At 39.8% G+C, this 19033-nt stretch overlaps 1 protein-coding gene across 1 annotated transcript in view; it reads left to right on the top strand.

Moving 5' to 3' along the window:
- The window catches only part of Dnah8 (dynein axonemal heavy chain 8), a 286408-nt gene that overhangs the window by 133252 nt on the left and 134123 nt on the right, over positions 1-19033 (top strand). The window contains exons 45-52 of the mRNA XM_077801771.1: positions 9323-9409; positions 9509-9616; positions 10503-10637; positions 11748-11909; positions 13832-14078; positions 14205-14446; positions 14532-14672; positions 17267-17504. Of these exons, the coding sequence (XP_077657897.1) occupies positions 9323-9409; positions 9509-9616; positions 10503-10637; positions 11748-11909; positions 13832-14078; positions 14205-14446; positions 14532-14672; positions 17267-17504 (1360 nt within the window). The remainder of the gene's footprint in view (positions 1-9322; positions 9410-9508; positions 9617-10502; positions 10638-11747; positions 11910-13831; positions 14079-14204; positions 14447-14531; positions 14673-17266; positions 17505-19033) is intronic.

The following is a 19033-nucleotide window of genomic DNA, read 5'->3' as shown; positions in this document are numbered from 1 at the left end:
TCCCTTCTCACTCCCTTTCCCTCCCACCTCTCATCCCTGTTTACTGTAAATATTCTTCTCAAGCTCTTCGTCCCTACCCTGTCCTTGTTTACACCCCTTATATCAAAGGAGTCATTTGGTATTTGTTTTTTAAAGATTGACTAGCTTCACTTAGCATAATCTGCTCTAATGCCATCCATTTCCCTCCAAATTCTATGATTTTGTCATTTTTTAATGCAGAGTAATACTCCATAGTGTATAAATGCCACATTTTTTTTATCCATTCATCTATTGAAGGGCATCTAGGCTGGTTCCACAGTCTTGCTATCGTGAATTGAGCTGCTATGAACATCGATGTAGCAGTGTCCCTGTAGCATGCTCTTGTTAGGGCTTTAGGGAATAGACCGAGAAGGGGAATAGCTGGGTCAAATGGTGGTTCCATTCCCAGCTTTCCGAGAAATCTCCATACTGCTTTCCAAATTGGCTGCACCAATTTGCAGTCCCACCAGCAATGAACAAGAGTGCCCTTTTCCCCGCATCCTCTCCAGCACTTATTGTTGTTTGACTTCCTAATGGCTGCCAGTCTTACTGGAGTGAGATGGTATCTTAGGGTAGTTTTGATTTGCATTTCTCTAACTGCTAGCGATGGTGAGCATTGTTTCATGTACTTGTTGATTGATTGTATGTCCTCCTCTGAGAAGTGTCTGTTCAGGTCCTTGGCCCATTTATTGATTGGGTTATTTGTTATCTTATTGTCTAATTTTTTGAGTTCTTTGTATATTCTGGTTATTAGGGCTCTATCTGAAGTGTGTGGAGTAAAGATTTGTTCCCAGGATGTAGGCTCCCTGTTTATCTCTCTTATTGTTTCTTTTGCTGAGAAAAAACTTTTTAGTTTGAGTAAGTCCCATTTGTTGATTCTATTTGTTAACTCTAGCGCTATGGGTGTCCTATTGAGGAATTTGGAGCCCGATCCCACAGCGTGTAGATCATAACCAACTTTTTCTTCTATCAGATGCCGTGTCTCTGATTTAATATCAAGCTCCTTGATCCATTTTGAGTTAACTTTTGTGCACGGCGAGAGATAGGGATTCAGATTCATTTTGGTGCAAATGGATTTCCAGTTTTCCCAGCACCATTTGTTAAAGATGCTATCCTTCCTCCATTGCATGCTTTTAGCCCCTTTATCAAATATAAGATAGTTGTAGTTTTGTGGATTGGTTACTGTGTCCTCTATTCTGTACCATTGGTCCACCCGCCTGTTTTGGTACCAGTACCATGCTGTTTTTGTTACTATTGCTCTGTAGTATAGTTTGAAGTCTGGTATCGCTATACCGCCTGATTCACACTTCCTGCTTAGTATTGTTTTTGCTATTCTGGGTCTTTTATTATTCCATATGAATTTCATGATTCTTTTATCTATTTCTACAAGATATGCTGTTGGGATTTTGATTGGCATTGCATTGAACTTATAGAGAACTTTTGGTAATATCGCCATTTTGATGATGTTAGTTCTGCCTATCCATGAGCAGGGCATGTTTTTCCATCTTCTAAGGTCTTCTTCTATGTCTTTCTTTAGGGTTCTGTAATTTTCATTGTATAAATCTTTCACCTCTTTTGTTAGGTTGATTCCCAAGTATTTTATTTTTGGGGGGGATATTGTGAATGGAGTAGTTGTCCTCATTTCCGTTTCAGAGGGTTTGTCGCTGATATACAGGAATGCCTTTGATTTATGCGTGTTGATCTTATATCCTGCCACTTTGCTGAATTCATTTATTAGCTCTAATAGCTTCTTTGTAGACCCTTTTGGGTCTGCTAGGTATAGAATCATATCATCTGCAAATAGTGATAATTTAAGTTCTTCTTTTCCTATTTTTATGCCTTTAATTTCTTTTGACTGTCTAATTGCTCTGGCCAGTGTTTCGAGGACTATGTTGAACAGAAGTGGTGAGAGAGGGCATCCCTGTCTTGTACCAGATCTTAGAGGGAATGCCTTCAATTTTTCTCCATTCAGAATGATGCTGGCCTGTGGCTTATCATAGATTGCTTTTACAATGTTGAGGTATGATCCTGTTATCCCTAATTTTTCTAGCGTTTTGAACATAAAGGGATGCTGTACTTTGTCGAATGCTTTTTCTGCATCTATTGAGATGATCATATGGTTCTTATTTTTAAGTCTATTGATGTGGTGAATAACATTTATTGATTTCCGTATATTAAACCAGCCTTGCATCCCAGGGATGAATCCTACTTGATCATGATGTATAATTTTTTTGATATGTATTTGAATCCGATTCGCCAGAATTTTATTGAGGATTTTTGCGTCAAGGTTCATTAGAGATATTGGTCTGTAGTTTTCCTTCTTTGATGTGTCTTTGTCTGGTTTCGGAATCAGGGTGATGTTGGCCTCGTAGAATGAATTTGGAAGTTCTCCCTCTTTTTCTATTTCCTGAAATAGCTTGAAAAGTATTGGTGTTAGTTCCTCTTTAAAGGTTTTGTAAAACTCTGCTGTATACCTGTCCGGTCCTGGGCTTTTCTTAGTTGGTAGTCTTTTGATGGTTTCTTCTATTTCCTCTACTGTTATTGGTCTGTTTAGGTTGTCTATATCCTCCTGGCTCAATCTGGGCAGATCATAGGACTCAAGGAATTTATCTATGCCTTCACTATCTTCTATTTTATTGGAGTATAAGGATTCAAAGTAATTTCTGATTATCTTCTGTATTTCTGAAGTGTCTGTTGTGATATTGCCTTTTTCATCCCGTATGCTAGTAATTTGGGTTCTCTCTCTTCTTCTCTTCGTTAGCATGGCTAAGGGTCTGTCAATTTTATTTATTTTTTCAAAGAACCAGCTTTTAGTTTTGTCAATTTTTTCAATTGTTTCTTTTGTTTCAATTTCATTAATTTCAGCTCTGATTTTAATTATTTCTTGCCTTCTACTTCTTTTGCTGTTGTTTTGCTCTTCTTTTTCTAGGATTTTGAGATGAAGTATGAGATCATTTATTTGTTGGTTTTTTCTTTTTTTGAGGAATGAACTCCAAGCAATGAATTTTCCTCTTAGAACTGCTTTCAATGTGTCCCATAGATTCCGATATGTTGTGTCTGTGTTTTCATTTAACTCTAGGAATTTTTTAATTTCCTCCTTGATGTCTTCTAAAACCCATTGATCACTCAGCAACCTATTGTTCATTCTCCAGGTGATGCTTGATTTTTCCTTTCTTCTTTTATCATTGATTTTCAGTTTCATTCCATTATGATCAGATAAGATGCATGGTATTATCTCTACCCCTTTGTATTGTCTAAGAGTTGCCCTGTGACATAGTATATGGTCTATTTTTGAGAAGGTTCCATGTGCTGCTGAGAAAAAAGTGTAGCTACTTGATATTGGGTGGTATAGTCTATATATGTCAATTAAGTCTAGGTTGTTAATTGTGTTATTGAGTTCTATAGTTTCCTTATTTAACTTTTGTTTGGAAGATCTGTCCAGTGGTGAGAGAGGTGTGTTGAAGTCTCCCATGATTATTGTATGTTGGTCTATTAGACTCTTGAACTTGAGAAGAGTTTGCTTGATGAACACAGCTGCACCATTATTTGGGGCATATATATTTATGATTGTTATGTCTTGTTGGTGTATGGTTCCCTTGAGCAGTATGAAGTGTCCTTCTATATCCCTTTTGATTAGCTTTGGCTTGAAATCTATTTTATTAGATATGAGTATGGACACTCCTGCTTGTTTCCGTGGTCCATATGAGTGATATGATTTTTCCCAACCTTTCACCTTCAGTCTATGTATATCTTTTCCTATCAAATGCGTCTCCTGTAGACAGCATATTGTTGGGTCTTGTTTTTTGATCCATTCTACTAGCCTGTGTCTCTTAATTGGTGAGTTTAAGCCATTAACATTTAGGGTTATTATTGAGATATGGTTTGTTCTTCTATCCATATTTGTTTATTGATGTTACTAAACCTGATTTGTTATCCTCTTTGACTACTTTCCCCCCTTTACTGTCCTACCTCCCATTGTTGGTTTTCAATGTTATTTTCCATTTCCTCTTCCTGTAATGTTTTGCCAAGGATTTTTTGAAGAGATGGTTTTCTAGCTGCGAATTCTTTTAACTTTTGTTTATTGTGGAAGGTTTTAATTTCATCTTCTAACCTGAAGCTTAATTTCGCCGGATACACGATTCTTGGTTGGAGCCCATTGTCTTTCAGTGTTTGAAATATGTTATTCCAGGATCTTCTAGCTTTCAGAGTCTGTGTTGAGAGATCAGCTGTTATCCTGATTGGTTTACCCCTAAATGTAATCTGCTTTCTTTCTCTTGCAGCTTTTAAAATTCTCTCCTTATTCTGTATGTTGGACATCTTCATTATAATGTGTCTAGGTGTGGATCTCTTATGATTTTGCACATTCGGCGTCCTATAGGCTTCTAGGATTTGGGATTCTGTCTCAATCTTCAATTCTGGGAAGTTTTCTCGTATTATTTCACTGAATAGACTGTTTATTCCTTTGGAATGGAGCTCTGTGCCTTCCTGTATCCCAATGACTCTTAAATTTGGTCTTTTGATATTGTCCCATAATTCTTGGATGTTCTGCTCATGGTTTCTTAGCAGACTTGCTGAGCTGTCTATGTTCTTTTCCAGTTGAAATACTTTGTCTTCATTGTCTGATGTTCTCTCTTCTAAGTGATCTACTCTGCTGGTAGTATTCTCAATTGAGTTTTTAAGTTGGTTTATTGTTTCCTGCATTTCTAGAATTTCAATTTGTTTGTTTTTTATTACCTCTATCTCCCTGTGAAATTGATCTTTTACTTCCTGGATTTGTTTGTCAATGTGATCTTTCATTGTCTGATTTTGCTGTCTCATGTCTTCCTTGAGACTCCAGATCATCTGAAGCATATATATCCTGAACTCTTTATCTGACATTCCATCTGTTGCAGCTATTACCTCTTCTAAAGTTGAGTTGACCTGCATTGCTTGTGGTCCTTTCTTTCCTTGTCTTTTCATACTGCTCGCGTTTCTTTCTGCTTGGTGCAACTGTTGTGTTTTGAAATTTACCCCCTATTTATTTATGTTGCTCTTGTATACTTGAAAAGTCTCCCTTGCAGGTGCGGGCGGCGGCTGTGCCCCTACTCCAATTGGGGTGACGTGTCTACCACGCTGGCGGCTCTCTGGGCCTGTTCCGGGAGTGGAAGGCGGCTCTGCTCTGTCCCTATTCCAATTGGGGTGTCGTGACTACAATGCTGACAGGTCGCTGGGCCTGTTCCGGGCGTGGGCGGTGGGCTTGGCTGGCGGGATTCCACCTAATGGCAGTCCCTAACCTCCCTGCTTGCTAATTAATGGCTTCTCTGAGGCGCCACGCCTTCTGTAGCTGCGGGGCAGGCCGCGCAAATCAGTTGGCCTGGATCTCCGGGGTCCTGCTGCTGGCTGTTTTGATGTTGCAAGCTGTTGGAGAGTGGTGGTGTATTCTTCAGCTTTCCCGGATGGTGGCCGCTGACTGCCTGGATGGAGTGTCCGCTGTTTTGATGTTGCACTCTGAAGGAGAGTGGCGGTGTATCCTTCAGCTTTCCCTGATGGTGGCCGCTGACTGCCTCGGTGGAGTGTCCGCTGTGGGGGATGGGACTGTACCGCTTCCTTCCCCTTCTGAGATCCCGTGCTCGGCCCAAGGGTCCGTGTGGGCTTGGCTGGTGGGATTCCACCTAATGGCCTTCCCTAACCTCCCTGCTTGCTAATTAATGGCTTCACTGAGGCGCCACGCCTTCTGTAGCCGCAGGGCAGGCCACGCGAATCAGTTGGCCTGGATCTCCGGGGCCCTGCTGCAGGCTGCTGGGATCCCTGGCACTCTATCACTTTGATTTTTTCTGCTTGCCCCTCCCCCAGCGCTGGCTAGCCAGGTTTCGTTTTGGCTGCTACTGGGAGGAGGCGTTGGAGGTCAGGTGTCTCTGGTTTCCCCCTAGTCTTTATGGAGGCTCAGCTTGATACTCCCTCTCCCGGCAAGCCTAGGAGAGATTTTATGCGAATTCCCGCTGTCTGGGGGGTGAGCTGAATGACACTGACCTGTTTTGATGTTGCACTCTGAAGGAGAGTGGCGGTGTATCCTTCAGCTTTCCCGGATGGTGGCCGCTGACTGCCTCGGTGGAGTGTCCGCTCTACATAGTTCTTAATACATCATATTTCACAGTTTGATTCAAGTGGGTTATGAACTCCCAATTTTACCCCGTATACAGATTGCTGTATCACATCAGTTACCCTTCCATTGATTGACAAATTGCCTTTCTAGTGTCTGAATTATTCTGCTGTCTGTCCTATTCTCTACTATCCCATGAACGCTTTATTATATGATTTTTGTTTGTTTTTCCCCCCTGGTTCTGGAGATCTAACCAGGCCTGCACACATGCCAGGCAAGGGCTCTGCCACTGAGTTACATCCCCAGCCCTGACATTTTTTTTGAGTAGTAATAATAGCCCAGATAGAAGATGAAATAGTATAACATGTTAATAACAATAGCTACTGCTTGTTAAGCATTTACTGTGTGTAAGGTTCTGGGCTAAATGTTTTGTATACTGAGTCAGCACAACTCATGCCATGCTTCAGTAACAAACAGTCCCCAAATCATAATTGCTTAAAACCACAAACCTTTATTTCTTCCTCATGCCACATGTCCATTATGAATTGGCTGGGGTAGGAGCAGGCAGTCATGGTCTGCTTTAAATGTCTTTATTCTGGTACTCATGTTGACTAGGTACTCACTAGCTCAATCATTGCTGGTTGGTGCAGCAGAGATAAAAGAAAACATTTGGAATTGTGCTCTGGCTCAGCGTTTCTGTCCACAAATAACACAAAGTCACAAGACTCATTGGCTAAAGCAATTCACATGACCACACCTAACTTCAAGGTGACAATGCTGGACAGCCCTACAATGGAAAAGAATGTGATATATTTGGTTAGTGATATTGAAGACTATGCATACATGTTATTTCATCCTATGAGTCTGATAGCTCTCTGGGGTTGATATTTCATAGTCAAGAACTTGAGGCTCAGAGAAGCTGAAAATACTGCTCAAGTTACACAGCCAGTAAGATTATTATATCTCTGACATCAGAACTTGACTGCTTATAATTTCTACACTTTGTTTTTTCCTGATACTTAATAGGAGGAAATGACTTAAAATTTTCAAAATAACTTAACAAGATCCTATATCAAAGCAATTGTAACAAATCCAATTACTATGTGATTGAGGGCAGAATTTTGGGATTCAGCATTATAAAGATGGAAAACCAAAGACATGAATGAACAAGAGTCTCTGTGAATCAGGGAAATGAAGTTAACGTTGAATCCGTTTTAATGTTTTTAGATACTAAATTAAATCTCTAAGTTTTGCAAGATGACACAAAGTATTCTGTTTTCTATGTCTCAGTAGACACAGATAAATATAGGAAACAGCAGCAGAAAAGTTTCTGATAAATTTTGTTGTTAGCAAACATGCAGGAAAGCAGTTAGGAGGAAATAAGAACAATCCAGAGATTAGTTATAACTCAGGAATGGGATGAAGAAATTTACTCAGTGTGAAACTAGAGCGAGGAAACATTTAAAAGAAACTTAACATTCTCCTGGGTTAAGAATATTAGAAATATTATTTGGATATTGCATTAAGCTATGAATAACTGAGACACGGAAAAAATAGCCACTTAATAGATAAGATCTTAGGGTCTGTGTTCCTACTTGGTCATGGTTTCCATCTTCAAGGTCACTTTATGACCCAAGACACTGCCCAAGCATCTCTGTTTTGTTGTAGCCAAGTGATTAAATTGGCTCCCTTAGTCATGGAGGGTCTTTCACAGTGTGTCCCTTTTCCTCTCACTCATCACCCCAGCCCAGCCGCGAGGCAGGTGGGACAGTGTTGTTTTCAATTTGGGTGGAGAAGTGTGGTTAAGGAAGGGGAGGAGTCTATGGAGAACAACTAGAAATCTCAATTTCTAGCACTTGAGCAAGATACCTGGCCTCCTGACAGAACCCCGTACATATTCAGGGGCTGTTTCTTTTCTTTTGGCACTAGGGACTGAACTCAGGGGTGCTTTGTCACTGAGTTCTGTCCCCAGGCCTTTTAATTTTTATTTTATTTATAAATTTTGAGACAGGGTCTCACTAAGTTGCTTAGGGCCTCGCTAAGTTGCTGAGGTTGGCCTTGAACTTGCAATCCTCTTGCTTTACCCTCCAGAACTGCTGGGATCACAGGCGTGCACCACTCACTGCACCCGGCCAGGGACCAAAGGTTTCTTAATGGACTCTTGTTATTCGCCTTACTTGCCTTTGAACCGCCAACCTTTCCTTGGGGACTTTTGGGGCTGTCCTATCTTCTATCTGTTGTTACTTATGAGGAGACTTTGTTTCCTTCCCACCTCCACTTTTGGCCTTTGTAGCCTTTTCTCATCATTCCGTTCTTTATTTCCTTTCATTCCCCCCCGCCCCGGTTTTTAAAAATGGTATTTTGTTAGCCCAACAACTAACTATGACTGCAGAGAATATTGAACAGATGAAATAAAAATGACCTTCCTAAAGTTTTCTCCTCTTTTAATAATGTACATTGGACCATCATTATTCAATTTGTCAGTTTTCTATTCTTTCATTTTCTTTTTTGTTTTTAAATGCATAGGCACATAGATGCTTAATTTTTTTTTAAAGAGAGAGTGAGAGAGGAGAGAGAGAGAGAGAGAGAGAGAGAGAGAGAGAGAGAGAGAATTTTTTTTAATATTTATTTTTTAGTTCTCGGCGGACACAACATCTTTGTTGGTATGTGGTGCTGAGGATCGAACCCGGGCCGCACGCATGCCAGGCGAGCGCGCTACCGCTTGAGCCACATCCCCAGCCCCAAGATGCTTAATTTTTGCTACACAAAATTTTGTATTACTTTAATAATATAATGAAAATGTGTATATGTGTATCTGTCTCCATGTATATATGGAGTGGTATGTACATTTTTAAATTCAAATGGTATAAAATGTATTTTGGGAAAAGGAAGGACATTTTATGAATCTAACATTTTCGAATACCACTGTAGAATCTGAAGAGTATGAAATGTCTTTGTATTAAGAAATTGAATGTGGGCTGGGGTTGTGGCTCAGTGGTAGATCGCTTGTTTAGCATATGGGAGGTCCTGGGTTCCATCCTCAGCACCACATAAAAATAATAAATAAAATAAATGTATTGTGTCCATCCACAACTAAAAACTTTTTAAAAATCTGAATATATTTGTATTTGAATCTGAACTAAGACTAGGAGATGTATTTGCATTCAAGAATCAACAATGAAGATTGTAGCATTAATTAAAAATTAAATATATTCTAACTCTTAGAACCCTGGATATGCTGGGCGCCAGGAACTGCCAGAAAACTTGAAAATCCAGTTTAGAACTGTTGCTATGATGGTTCCTGATAGACAGGTATGCACCAGGACTTATAAGTGGGACATAATTTGTGGTTTTTAAAAAACAATTCTTTCCCCTTAAAGTTGCTGAAAAAAATCTTATATTAATTTTCAGATCATTATGCGAGTAAAACTTGCAAGCTGTGGTTTTCTTGAAAATGTTATCCTGGCTCAAAAGTTTTACGTTCTTTATAAACTCTGTGAAGAGCAACTTACTAAACAGGTAACTTTATCCATCTCTTTTTCTCCTATAGTATAGAATTTGGTTTTCCACTTTGCAATTTTACCTTAATAAATGATAATTAGTGAACTAAAAAACTACAACAAAAAACCCCCAACTCCATTGACTCTTTTATAGAGTGTATTTATGATTAATTTTGCATACTTATAAGTAATTTGACCTATTGATTATGTATATTTTTAAAATCCTTTATTTGGAAAAAATTGTAGATTGACAGGAAACTGTAAGAAGGTATGTACCTTTTACCCAGTTTCTCCCAATGTTGACATCTCATAAAGACAGTACAATAATGAAACTAGAAAATTGACCCTGTACAATCCACAGAGTGTATTAAGGTTTCACCCTTTATGCATGCACTCGTGAGTGGGTGTCTCTCTGTGTGTGTAATTGTAATGGAACTATGTCACAAGCAAAGATTGTGTAACAACCATTACAGTTAACATACAGAATGGATCCATCAGGTGACAGGTGCTCCAACTGAAGCAGAACCACACCACTCTCTCTCCCAAATCCCTAACCCACTGCAGCCATTAATCTTTTCTCCATCTATAATTTTATGTCAGGAATGCTATGCAAATGGTATCATGGAATATGTAACTTGTTGGTGATGCATTTAATATCTGTGTATCACTCAGACTGTATCATTCTCAAAAGATATTTAGGGTGTGAACCCTGTATCCTACCCTGGATTTTCCAATAGGAATGATCATTTCTCAGTCAAAGGAAAAGGACAAGAATTTAGCTCCTCATACTTGCAATTCAGCTCCTCCAAAATGACAGCAGATTGTCTACCTATATGTAGAGAGTGAACTTAACATTTAGAGTGTTTCAAGTAAATAATCTCCCCCCACCTCTTTTTCCACCCTAGGTCCATTATGACTTTGGACTGAGAAATATTCTATCTGTGTTGAGAACGCTTGGAGCTCAGAAAAGAGCCAGACCAGAAGACAGTGAATTAAGCACAGTCATGAGAGGACTAAGGGATATGAACCTCTCTAAATTGGTATCTTTCTTCTCTGAATTTACTTCCCTTCCATTGGTAGTAGGGGTTGGCTCATGTTGAGCTGTGGACACTAATAATTAGAGAGTTAATGAGCATGTAAAGGACTCTATCACCCTGCATGACAGAAAGGACTGCAAGTGCCTTCTCCTCTGTTGGGGGCAGTGAAACAGGTCCACTGTGGGCTCCAGATCCAGATTTTCATTCCACTTCTCCACTGTTACTCACAGTATAACACAAATTCTAAACACAAAAATCTAGATTCACAGGAAACTCTGAGAACTTTGTGCTTTGTCCATGAATAGCTTGTTTCCAATAAGCTCCTCTCTAATATCTGTATAGTTCATTACTAGTGCAAGTCTGTGGAGGTGGACTGCCTTATTTGAGCCTCACGGCAACTCTCTGATATGGGCAGCTGATTTGCTTATCGTCATTTGACAGAGACTCGGGGAGGTCGAGGACTCACCTGTAGAATAGTGAGCCAAGGAGCCAAAACAAAAATCCATGATTTTGGGAAGCCAAATCATCTGCTCCTTCCAGGGCACCTCATTGTCTCCCTGATAATGGTATTCTTGCAACTTCTAGGCAAACATTGGAGAAAGCATCACGGATGTGATCACAGAAGTTCCAGAGAAGAAGGGATAAAAATCAGAAGGGGTCATAGGTTGGGCAATCTGTGTATTAAAGACTTACTTTCTTCTCAGGCAGGAAGAACGCTGCTCTAATGGGGCTTTCTAGTCAATGTTGGATGAAATCATGGAGAGTGTCCTGATTTAAATGAAATATTGATATTGTGTTCTCATGGCATTGGAACATAAGTCACTGTTTTTAAGGTTAATGTGAACACAGTCTGAGAAGCAGAATATTCATATGAAGTAACTAAGTCAGACCTTGAGCAGTAGATTGAAGCTGGATTGTAGCTATCAAGTGCCAAGGAACTTTGGGCACAGTGTGAATTCAGTGGTGATGTTCAGAAGAAAGTGGCAGAGAATGCAAATCTGGTTAGGAGAGTACTAAATGGTCTTCTGGACATGAAGTGGGGTGTGCAGTGCACATCTCTGCTTGTTGATAGGTGTTTGTTGACTAAGATTATTTTAACCTGTGCACCCTTAGGTTGATGAAGATGAACCCCTGTTCCTCAGCTTAATCAATGATCTGTTTCCGGGGTTACAACTGGACAGTAATACTTATGCAGAACTGCAGGCTGCTGTAGCCAACCAGGTTCATCTAGAAGGTTTGATTAACCACCCACCCTGGAACCTCAAACTTGTACAGGTAAGGGCATTTTAGTCTGTTATCAGTGCAACAGTAAGTGTGTACTGCTAGAGGTCACCATGTGACTACAACATGATTTGCATCTTATTTGATGGAAGTGTTGAAACTGGATTAAAATGCTACCTACACACATCATTGCAGGGAGAGTCTTCACGGTATGAATTTATCCTAGAGAGAAAGTATGGGTTTACCCTGCCTCACAGAAAACAAGCAGTAATTTACTCTGGTTGTTACTTCACCTGGTGAGAAGTATGGACGGTAACCAGAATCCCCAAAACAGTTGGAATGTGAGCTGAGATAACCCAACTAGCTTCGGTGTCCAGGGGCCCAGTGCCTTAGGAATCTGGGCTCCCTCACTGCTTTTTTTTTTTTTCCTGTGTGGTGTGCTGTGTCCTTTACCTACATAAAAACTTGAACCCATTGGCGTCTTTCTCTCCACCTACTTCAACCTGTGACAGCTCCCTAACCTCCACCTATGGACTCAAGAACCCGTAGCAGAGACACAGGCTCAAATCTCTATGAGCTTGTTGCTTTGAGGGGTGTTTTCCAGGGCTTTTGGAAAATGAAGGAGCAGAAATTGTATTATAAATTGCATTTGAAAAGAAATAACAATTCTTACTTTAGCTCACTATTCTCCACCAAATTAGGGCTCATGCAAATATATGGGACATATCCAGATCTCACATGGAAATATATGGAGAAACATTTAATTATTTTTCATTATCCATGTATTGGAAGCCATTAGAATTTTTTTTCTTCTTGGCACAACATTATTTTATATGATATCCATACTGTATACCGAGTACTAAAATCCTAGTCATCTCAATGAGTGACTCTAGAATAGAATCTTGGTGGGTGTCAGTAAAATTACTCTTGGACATGGTGGTATAGCCAGAGCCTCTGTTGCTTTTTAAAGGATGGGTTATAATAGTAATACATTTCTATCCAAAATGCTAGGACAGCTCAGATTCTACCTCTGATGGGTTGTGAGATCTTTGACTTCTTGTTTTTATTAAGAGAACCACAGGCAGAATGTCTGCTTATATGCTCTTAGTATGTCTCCTGGAATCCTGTTTGCCCTTTCCACGTGCTGCCTCCCCGGCTTCTATGTGCCTTTACTTGTAATGCAAGAGAGGACTGGAGCCACTTTGTGGGTAGGCATAAGGGGTTGACAGTGCCTGAGAGTTTAATCCCTGTCCCCGAGTCAGCCTCTCCTTAAATAAGAACTGATAGGTGATGGAGAAGGAAAGTCAAGCTCTCCTCTTCCAGGTGGAACAGTCCCTGAAGTGTAGCTCACATCAGAAAGTCCCCAGCAGGATCATGCTTAAGTCTCTCCTCTGCAGGTGTCCTCAATCACACCTGGCCTCACTTCTTTCCATTCCTGTCTTGCTTTTTCCTCCTCCTTCTTCATTTCTCCTGGGAACACTCCTGGGGAGGGGCGGGGAAGCCTTTGCTCCGGAATCCTATTCAAGATTTGCCTCTGAGAGCCCCAGAGGCCCACCATGAATCCTGGATCTTCACTGTGGTGCGTGGAGTTGCGGCTTTCTACCACTAAGGGGCGATATCATCACATTGCACACAGAGAAAATTTTGCATGTGGAAAAACTGCTGGTTCTCAATCCGCAAACCAGAATCACAAGGAATAGTTTGAGAAGCAAAAAGTAGAACCCAGGTTGATGGTTATTCCAGAATGAAATTCAAGTCCCACATCGTCATTACTTTAGCACTTATGTTGTTTTATCATGTGATGGCAATTTGCTGTCTGCATCTAGCAACACAAGTTTTTACATCTTTTAAATACTGAACTAGTTACTTGAATGAGAACTCATTTAAAGCTTTTCACATTTCAACTAGCTACTATGGATGTCAGTGGAAGACTCATAAATTACATTTTTTCCCAATTTATTGTTTTAATTGTGTAGTTATATGAGACCTCTCTGGTTCGGCATGGCTTGATGACTCTTGGGCCCAGTGGTTCCGGGAAGACAACGGTTATAACAATTCTGATGAAGGCATTAACAGAATGTGGAAGGCCCCATAGAGAAATGCGAATGAATCCAAAAGCTATAACTGCACCCCAGATGTTTGGCAGGCTGGATACCGCCACCAATGACTGGACAGATGGGATTTTTTCTACTCTCTGGAGAAAAACGCTGAAAGCTAAGAAAGGTGCACATGAACCTGCTTCTGTGATCTTTTTAACTTGTCAGTTTATTAGTAATACAATATTTATTTTAAACTTCTGTTTTCATTATCTCTAGAGAAAACGTGACTTTCCACTTTAATTGTTTGCAGGTGAAAACATTTTCCTCATTTTAGATGGCCCGGTGGATGCCATTTGGATTGAGAATTTAAATTCTGTGTTGGACGATAATAAAACACTCACGTTGGCTAATGGGGATCGCATTCCCATGGCCCCGAGTTGTAAGCTTCTGTTTGAAGTCCACAACATTGAGAATGCCTCTCCAGCCACGGTTTCCAGGATGGGCATGGTCTATATCAGCAGCTCTGCTCTCACCTGGAGGCCAATACTGCAGGTGGGGACGGGAGATGGGTGGAGCCTGCCCAGTGCCTGGCCATTTTGCACTTTCCTCATAAACAGATTCTGCTCCTCTGCTGCAGGCCTGGCTGAAGAAGCGGACTACTCAGGAATCTACTGTGTTCCTGGCTCTGTATGACAAAGTGTTTGAAGATGCATATACATATATGAAACTAAGCCTCAGTCCCAAAATGCAGCTCTTAGAGTGCAACTATATTACGCAAGTAAGGGTTTGTTGTTGTTGTTTCACATTTTCTACTTTTGAGATTTCATTTTTACTCAGTGGCAGTTAACAGTGATCTAAATAGAAAATTCATGCAGTCCATATAAATCTTTTTTAAAAAAAATATTTTTTAGTTGTAGTTGGACACAATACCTTTATTTTATTTATTTTTATGTGGTGCTGAGGCTTGAACCCAGGGCTTTGCACATGCTAGGCAAGTGCTGTACCGCTGAGCCACAACCCCAGCCCAGAAGTCTTTTTTTTAATATTTATTTTTTAGGTATAGTTGGACACAATACCTTTATTTAATTTATTTATTTTTATGTGGTGCTGAGGATCGAACTCAAGGCCTCGAATGTGCTAGGCAAGCATTCTGCCGCTGAGCTACAACCCCAGCCCATCCATAGAAATCTTTAAATTTTTTTTTATTTGTTTTTGTTAGTTATACATGACAGTAGAATGTATTTTGACATATCATATATACATGGAGTATAACTTCCCATTTTGTGGTTGTACATGATGTGGAGTTACACTGGTTGTTTATTCATATATGAACATAGGAAAGTTATGTCTGATTCATTCTACTGTCTTTCCCAATCTCATTCCCCTTTCCCCGCTTTCCAATCTAGTGAACCTCCCCTCCTCCCTTCCCCTGCCTGTTATGAGTCAGCATTCACATATCAGAGAAAACATTTGGCCTTTGGTTTTGGGGGATTTACTTATTTCACTTCACATGATAGTTTCTAGTTCCATCCATTTACTGGCAAGTGCCATACTTTCATTCTTCTTTATGGCTGAGTAATATTAAATTGTGTATATGTATATGTACCACATTTTCTTTATCCATTCATCTGCTGAAGGACACTAGGTTGATTCCAATACAGTGACCCCATCACCACCACCCATTGAAAGTCAGCATCTGCATATCAGAGAGAACATTTGGCCTTTCGGTTTTTTTTTTTGGGGGGGGGGATCAGCTTATTTCACTTAGCCTGATACCCTCCAGTTCCATCCATTTACTGGCAAATGCCATAGAAATCTTTTTACGGTATGCACTGTTGAAGGCTCTGAGAAGTTTGATTCCTACTAAAGATCTTACAAATGATCACTGACATCTCTACTGCTTTCACTCCCCAGAGGGATGTCAGCAGGGAAAGAGGGTTGAATCATCTTCTTCACTGTCAGGTTTACTAACTTGTTCCAGAAAGTGTGTCCAATGATGAGAGTCAATATGATAAATGAATCAAGCTAGCAGTTTGACAGAAAAGTACAAAGAGGAGTTTGTGGCTCTCAGAAAAACTTAGCAACATGGGCTTTGCAAATTTAGTGTAGCTCAGAAAACCTTTCAACAAAAATGTATTGGTATTCTTCTTTCCATACTTTGTTTTTCTAATTAGTCTTTGAAGAAAAACAGAACTAATCATAGATTTTTTTTAAGGGCTCTTCTAGTTCCAGTCTATTGGTGATAATTACTCATGCTAAATTGTTACCCATGATTTGGTTTTCCAGGTAAGGGATATCAATCAGTGAGGCTGGGTACATTAGAAATAATACAGAAGACCCAAATCAATGAATTAGTTAGTGACCACTTTTAGATGTTTATATAGGATAAATTTTTACCTTGAAATAATTTTTTAAGGGCCAGATAATAATACTTTAGGGTTTGTATAACTCTTTGTCTCAACCATTCAACTTTGCTGTTGTAGCACAAAAGGAACTAGAGATGGTAAGAATGACCTGTGTGGCTGTTCCAATAAAACTTTATTTACCAAACAAGTGGCTGCTGTCCCACCTCCCCCAGAGAGCACAGTTTGCTAAGTCTTGCATAATGTTAAAAAGAAAATAAATTTAAATTTCCTGACATACAAAGACTATCGATAATTATATTAAATAATGAGTCTTCTTTTTATTATTATTTTTTTGAAGTACCGGGGATTTAACTCAGAGCTTCATGCATGCTAGGCAAATGTCCCACCCTCAAGCTACACCCCCAGCCTTTTTTATTTTGAGACAAGGTCATGCTAAGTTGCACAGGCTGGCCTTAAACTTGCAATTCTTCTGCCTCAGGCATGTGCCACCACATAATCTTACATGCATATGTATATTTGCATAGGAAAGTTTGGAAGACTAAATAGTTATATTGATATTAGTAGCACTATTATAATATTTTGCTGCATTTTGTTTTCTCCAATAAACGTACATTACTTAATGAAATAAAAAAAAAATAAAGAAAATCTTCCATCTAGAAAAGTTTGGATGATCAAACTTTAGAACCAGAAGGCTACCTTAGAAAACATTTAGACTGTGCCTTTCGCATTTCAGATTAGGAAACTGAGGCTCAAGAGTGTCATGAACTGGGGTTACAAAACACGCTTCCAGATTCCCAGGCCAGCATTCTTCCTGCTATAGACCACCCAGCCTGTCTGAAATGGGTGGCCTTCCTTCTAAATGCTGGGGGCTGTAGGACAGTGATCAAGCAAGATCTTGAGATATTTCTGTTCTCTTTTCTTTCTTGCCTTCTTTTATTATTATTTCAAAGTTGTTATCTGAAAATTTTTAATTGAGAAAAAATGTCTCTTACTTAAATTTTTTTAGTCTCTCAATCTTCTGGAAGGTTTAATTCCCTCCAAAGAAGAAGGTGGTATTTCATGTGTGGAGCATCTTCATAAGTTATTCGTGTTTGGCCTAATGTGGAGTTTAGGAGCCCTTCTGGAGTTGGAAAGCAGAGAAAAACTTGAAGTCTTTTTACGACATCATGAAAGCAAGTTAAACTTACCAGAAATACCTAAAGACACAAATCAAACCATGTATGAGTTCTATGTCACGGATTATGGTAAGTTCGGTGAATCATACTGTGCCTGACCTTTTTTTTTTATATTTAAAAGATGCATAGTTACAAATATAGAAAAATGTGATAGAAAATATAATAAGAGAGTCAAGGCTAAAATCTGTCCACAGGATTAGCATAGTAGCTATTACTGGTTCAGAATCCAACATACACCAACCAATCTTACCTGACTTTTTAAATGGGAAAAATATGAACTACCATAAACTCTCCTCTGGGTGGGGGATGGTAAACCAACTACAAGGAACAGAATTGTTAATATCATTTTTAAAAGAACATACGTGCAAAAGATCATAGAATTTTGCATATTAGCCATGCCAGGAACTGTGTAGAGACTCCTGACTTGTGGATTAGCCCAGGTGAAATCTGGCCTAAGTACCAATGCCTCTTACATCATCTGCTTTCTAAGGCTGACGTAGGAAGAAAGCAGCATAGAGAACAGAGATTCTTCATGGTGCAAAATGTAGAAATGCATGGAGCATGTTAGTCCTACAGCTTCCCGGTAGGAAATGTTCTAATGAGTAGAGAATGACCCTAGCAGGTGGGGTCCTACTTACCTGACACAGACTTGTCCTTCCATGGGTGGCAGGCCCAGCTCACTTCTTCTAAAAAGAAATGCTCATGAACTTGGTACTTTTATCTGGAGCCCATCCCCTGACTCTTCTAAAACCTACAGAGGGAAAAATATGCTTTATTGATATCTACCTTTATTTCCTCCTAAAATATCTAAAATAGCAAAGATAGTTTTTTTTTCTTTTTTCCCCCCAAATGCATGAACTCAAAAGGATAAATGCAATAGGCAAGTGGATGGCAATAACAAAATTTTGAAATCAACAGAGAGGGAAGTTGAAATTGATTTAGCATGCTGGGCAAAGGGAAACCTGAAAGTGACCTTGGGAAGTGTTGAGAAGTAATTCAGCGCACATTAGAGGATCTTTGAAGGGCTCAGATACTGGAAACTGGGGTGAAGGTGTAGATAAGAATCAAGAGGGCAGGTTGATTAAGAAGACCTCCTGGTCCTTTCTCCCAAGCTCACTGCCGGACAGCTGCACGCAGCCTACACTGGCAAAAGACTGAAGAGTTATGGTTTGAAGAGCGTAAAAGTGAGGGGTTTCCTAGGCTTGGGGAACACTGGGCACATTAAAGGGTGGGAGAATCATATTGAAAATAAGTGCAAATTTGAAAGTTTGAAAGTTCTGTCCTTGAAGGAACTGAGATAAATGCATTTTTCCCCCCACTGGCCCTCCTTAACCAGAATGAATGACCAGTGATTCTATAGCACATGATTAAAGATATGGAAGATCTCAGTTAAGGGAACTCCAACTCAGAATGCAAAATAACAATTAAGTGAATCCTTAAATCTAAACATGAAGTTTTCAGAATCCATAGTCAAAGTCAGGCACGGTGGCCCTTACCAGCAACAAGAGGGAGGCAGGGGATCACAAAGTTGAGGCCAGCCTAGGCAATTTAGAGAGACCCTGGGTGCAGTTCCCAGTACAATCAATAAATGGATGGAT

This window comes from Urocitellus parryii, chromosome 8, assembly GCF_045843805.1.
Source record: "Urocitellus parryii isolate mUroPar1 chromosome 8, mUroPar1.hap1, whole genome shotgun sequence".
Lineage (NCBI taxonomy): Eukaryota > Metazoa > Chordata > Mammalia > Rodentia > Sciuridae > Urocitellus > Urocitellus parryii.
This window is presented reverse-complemented; position numbering and strand designations above follow the sequence as displayed.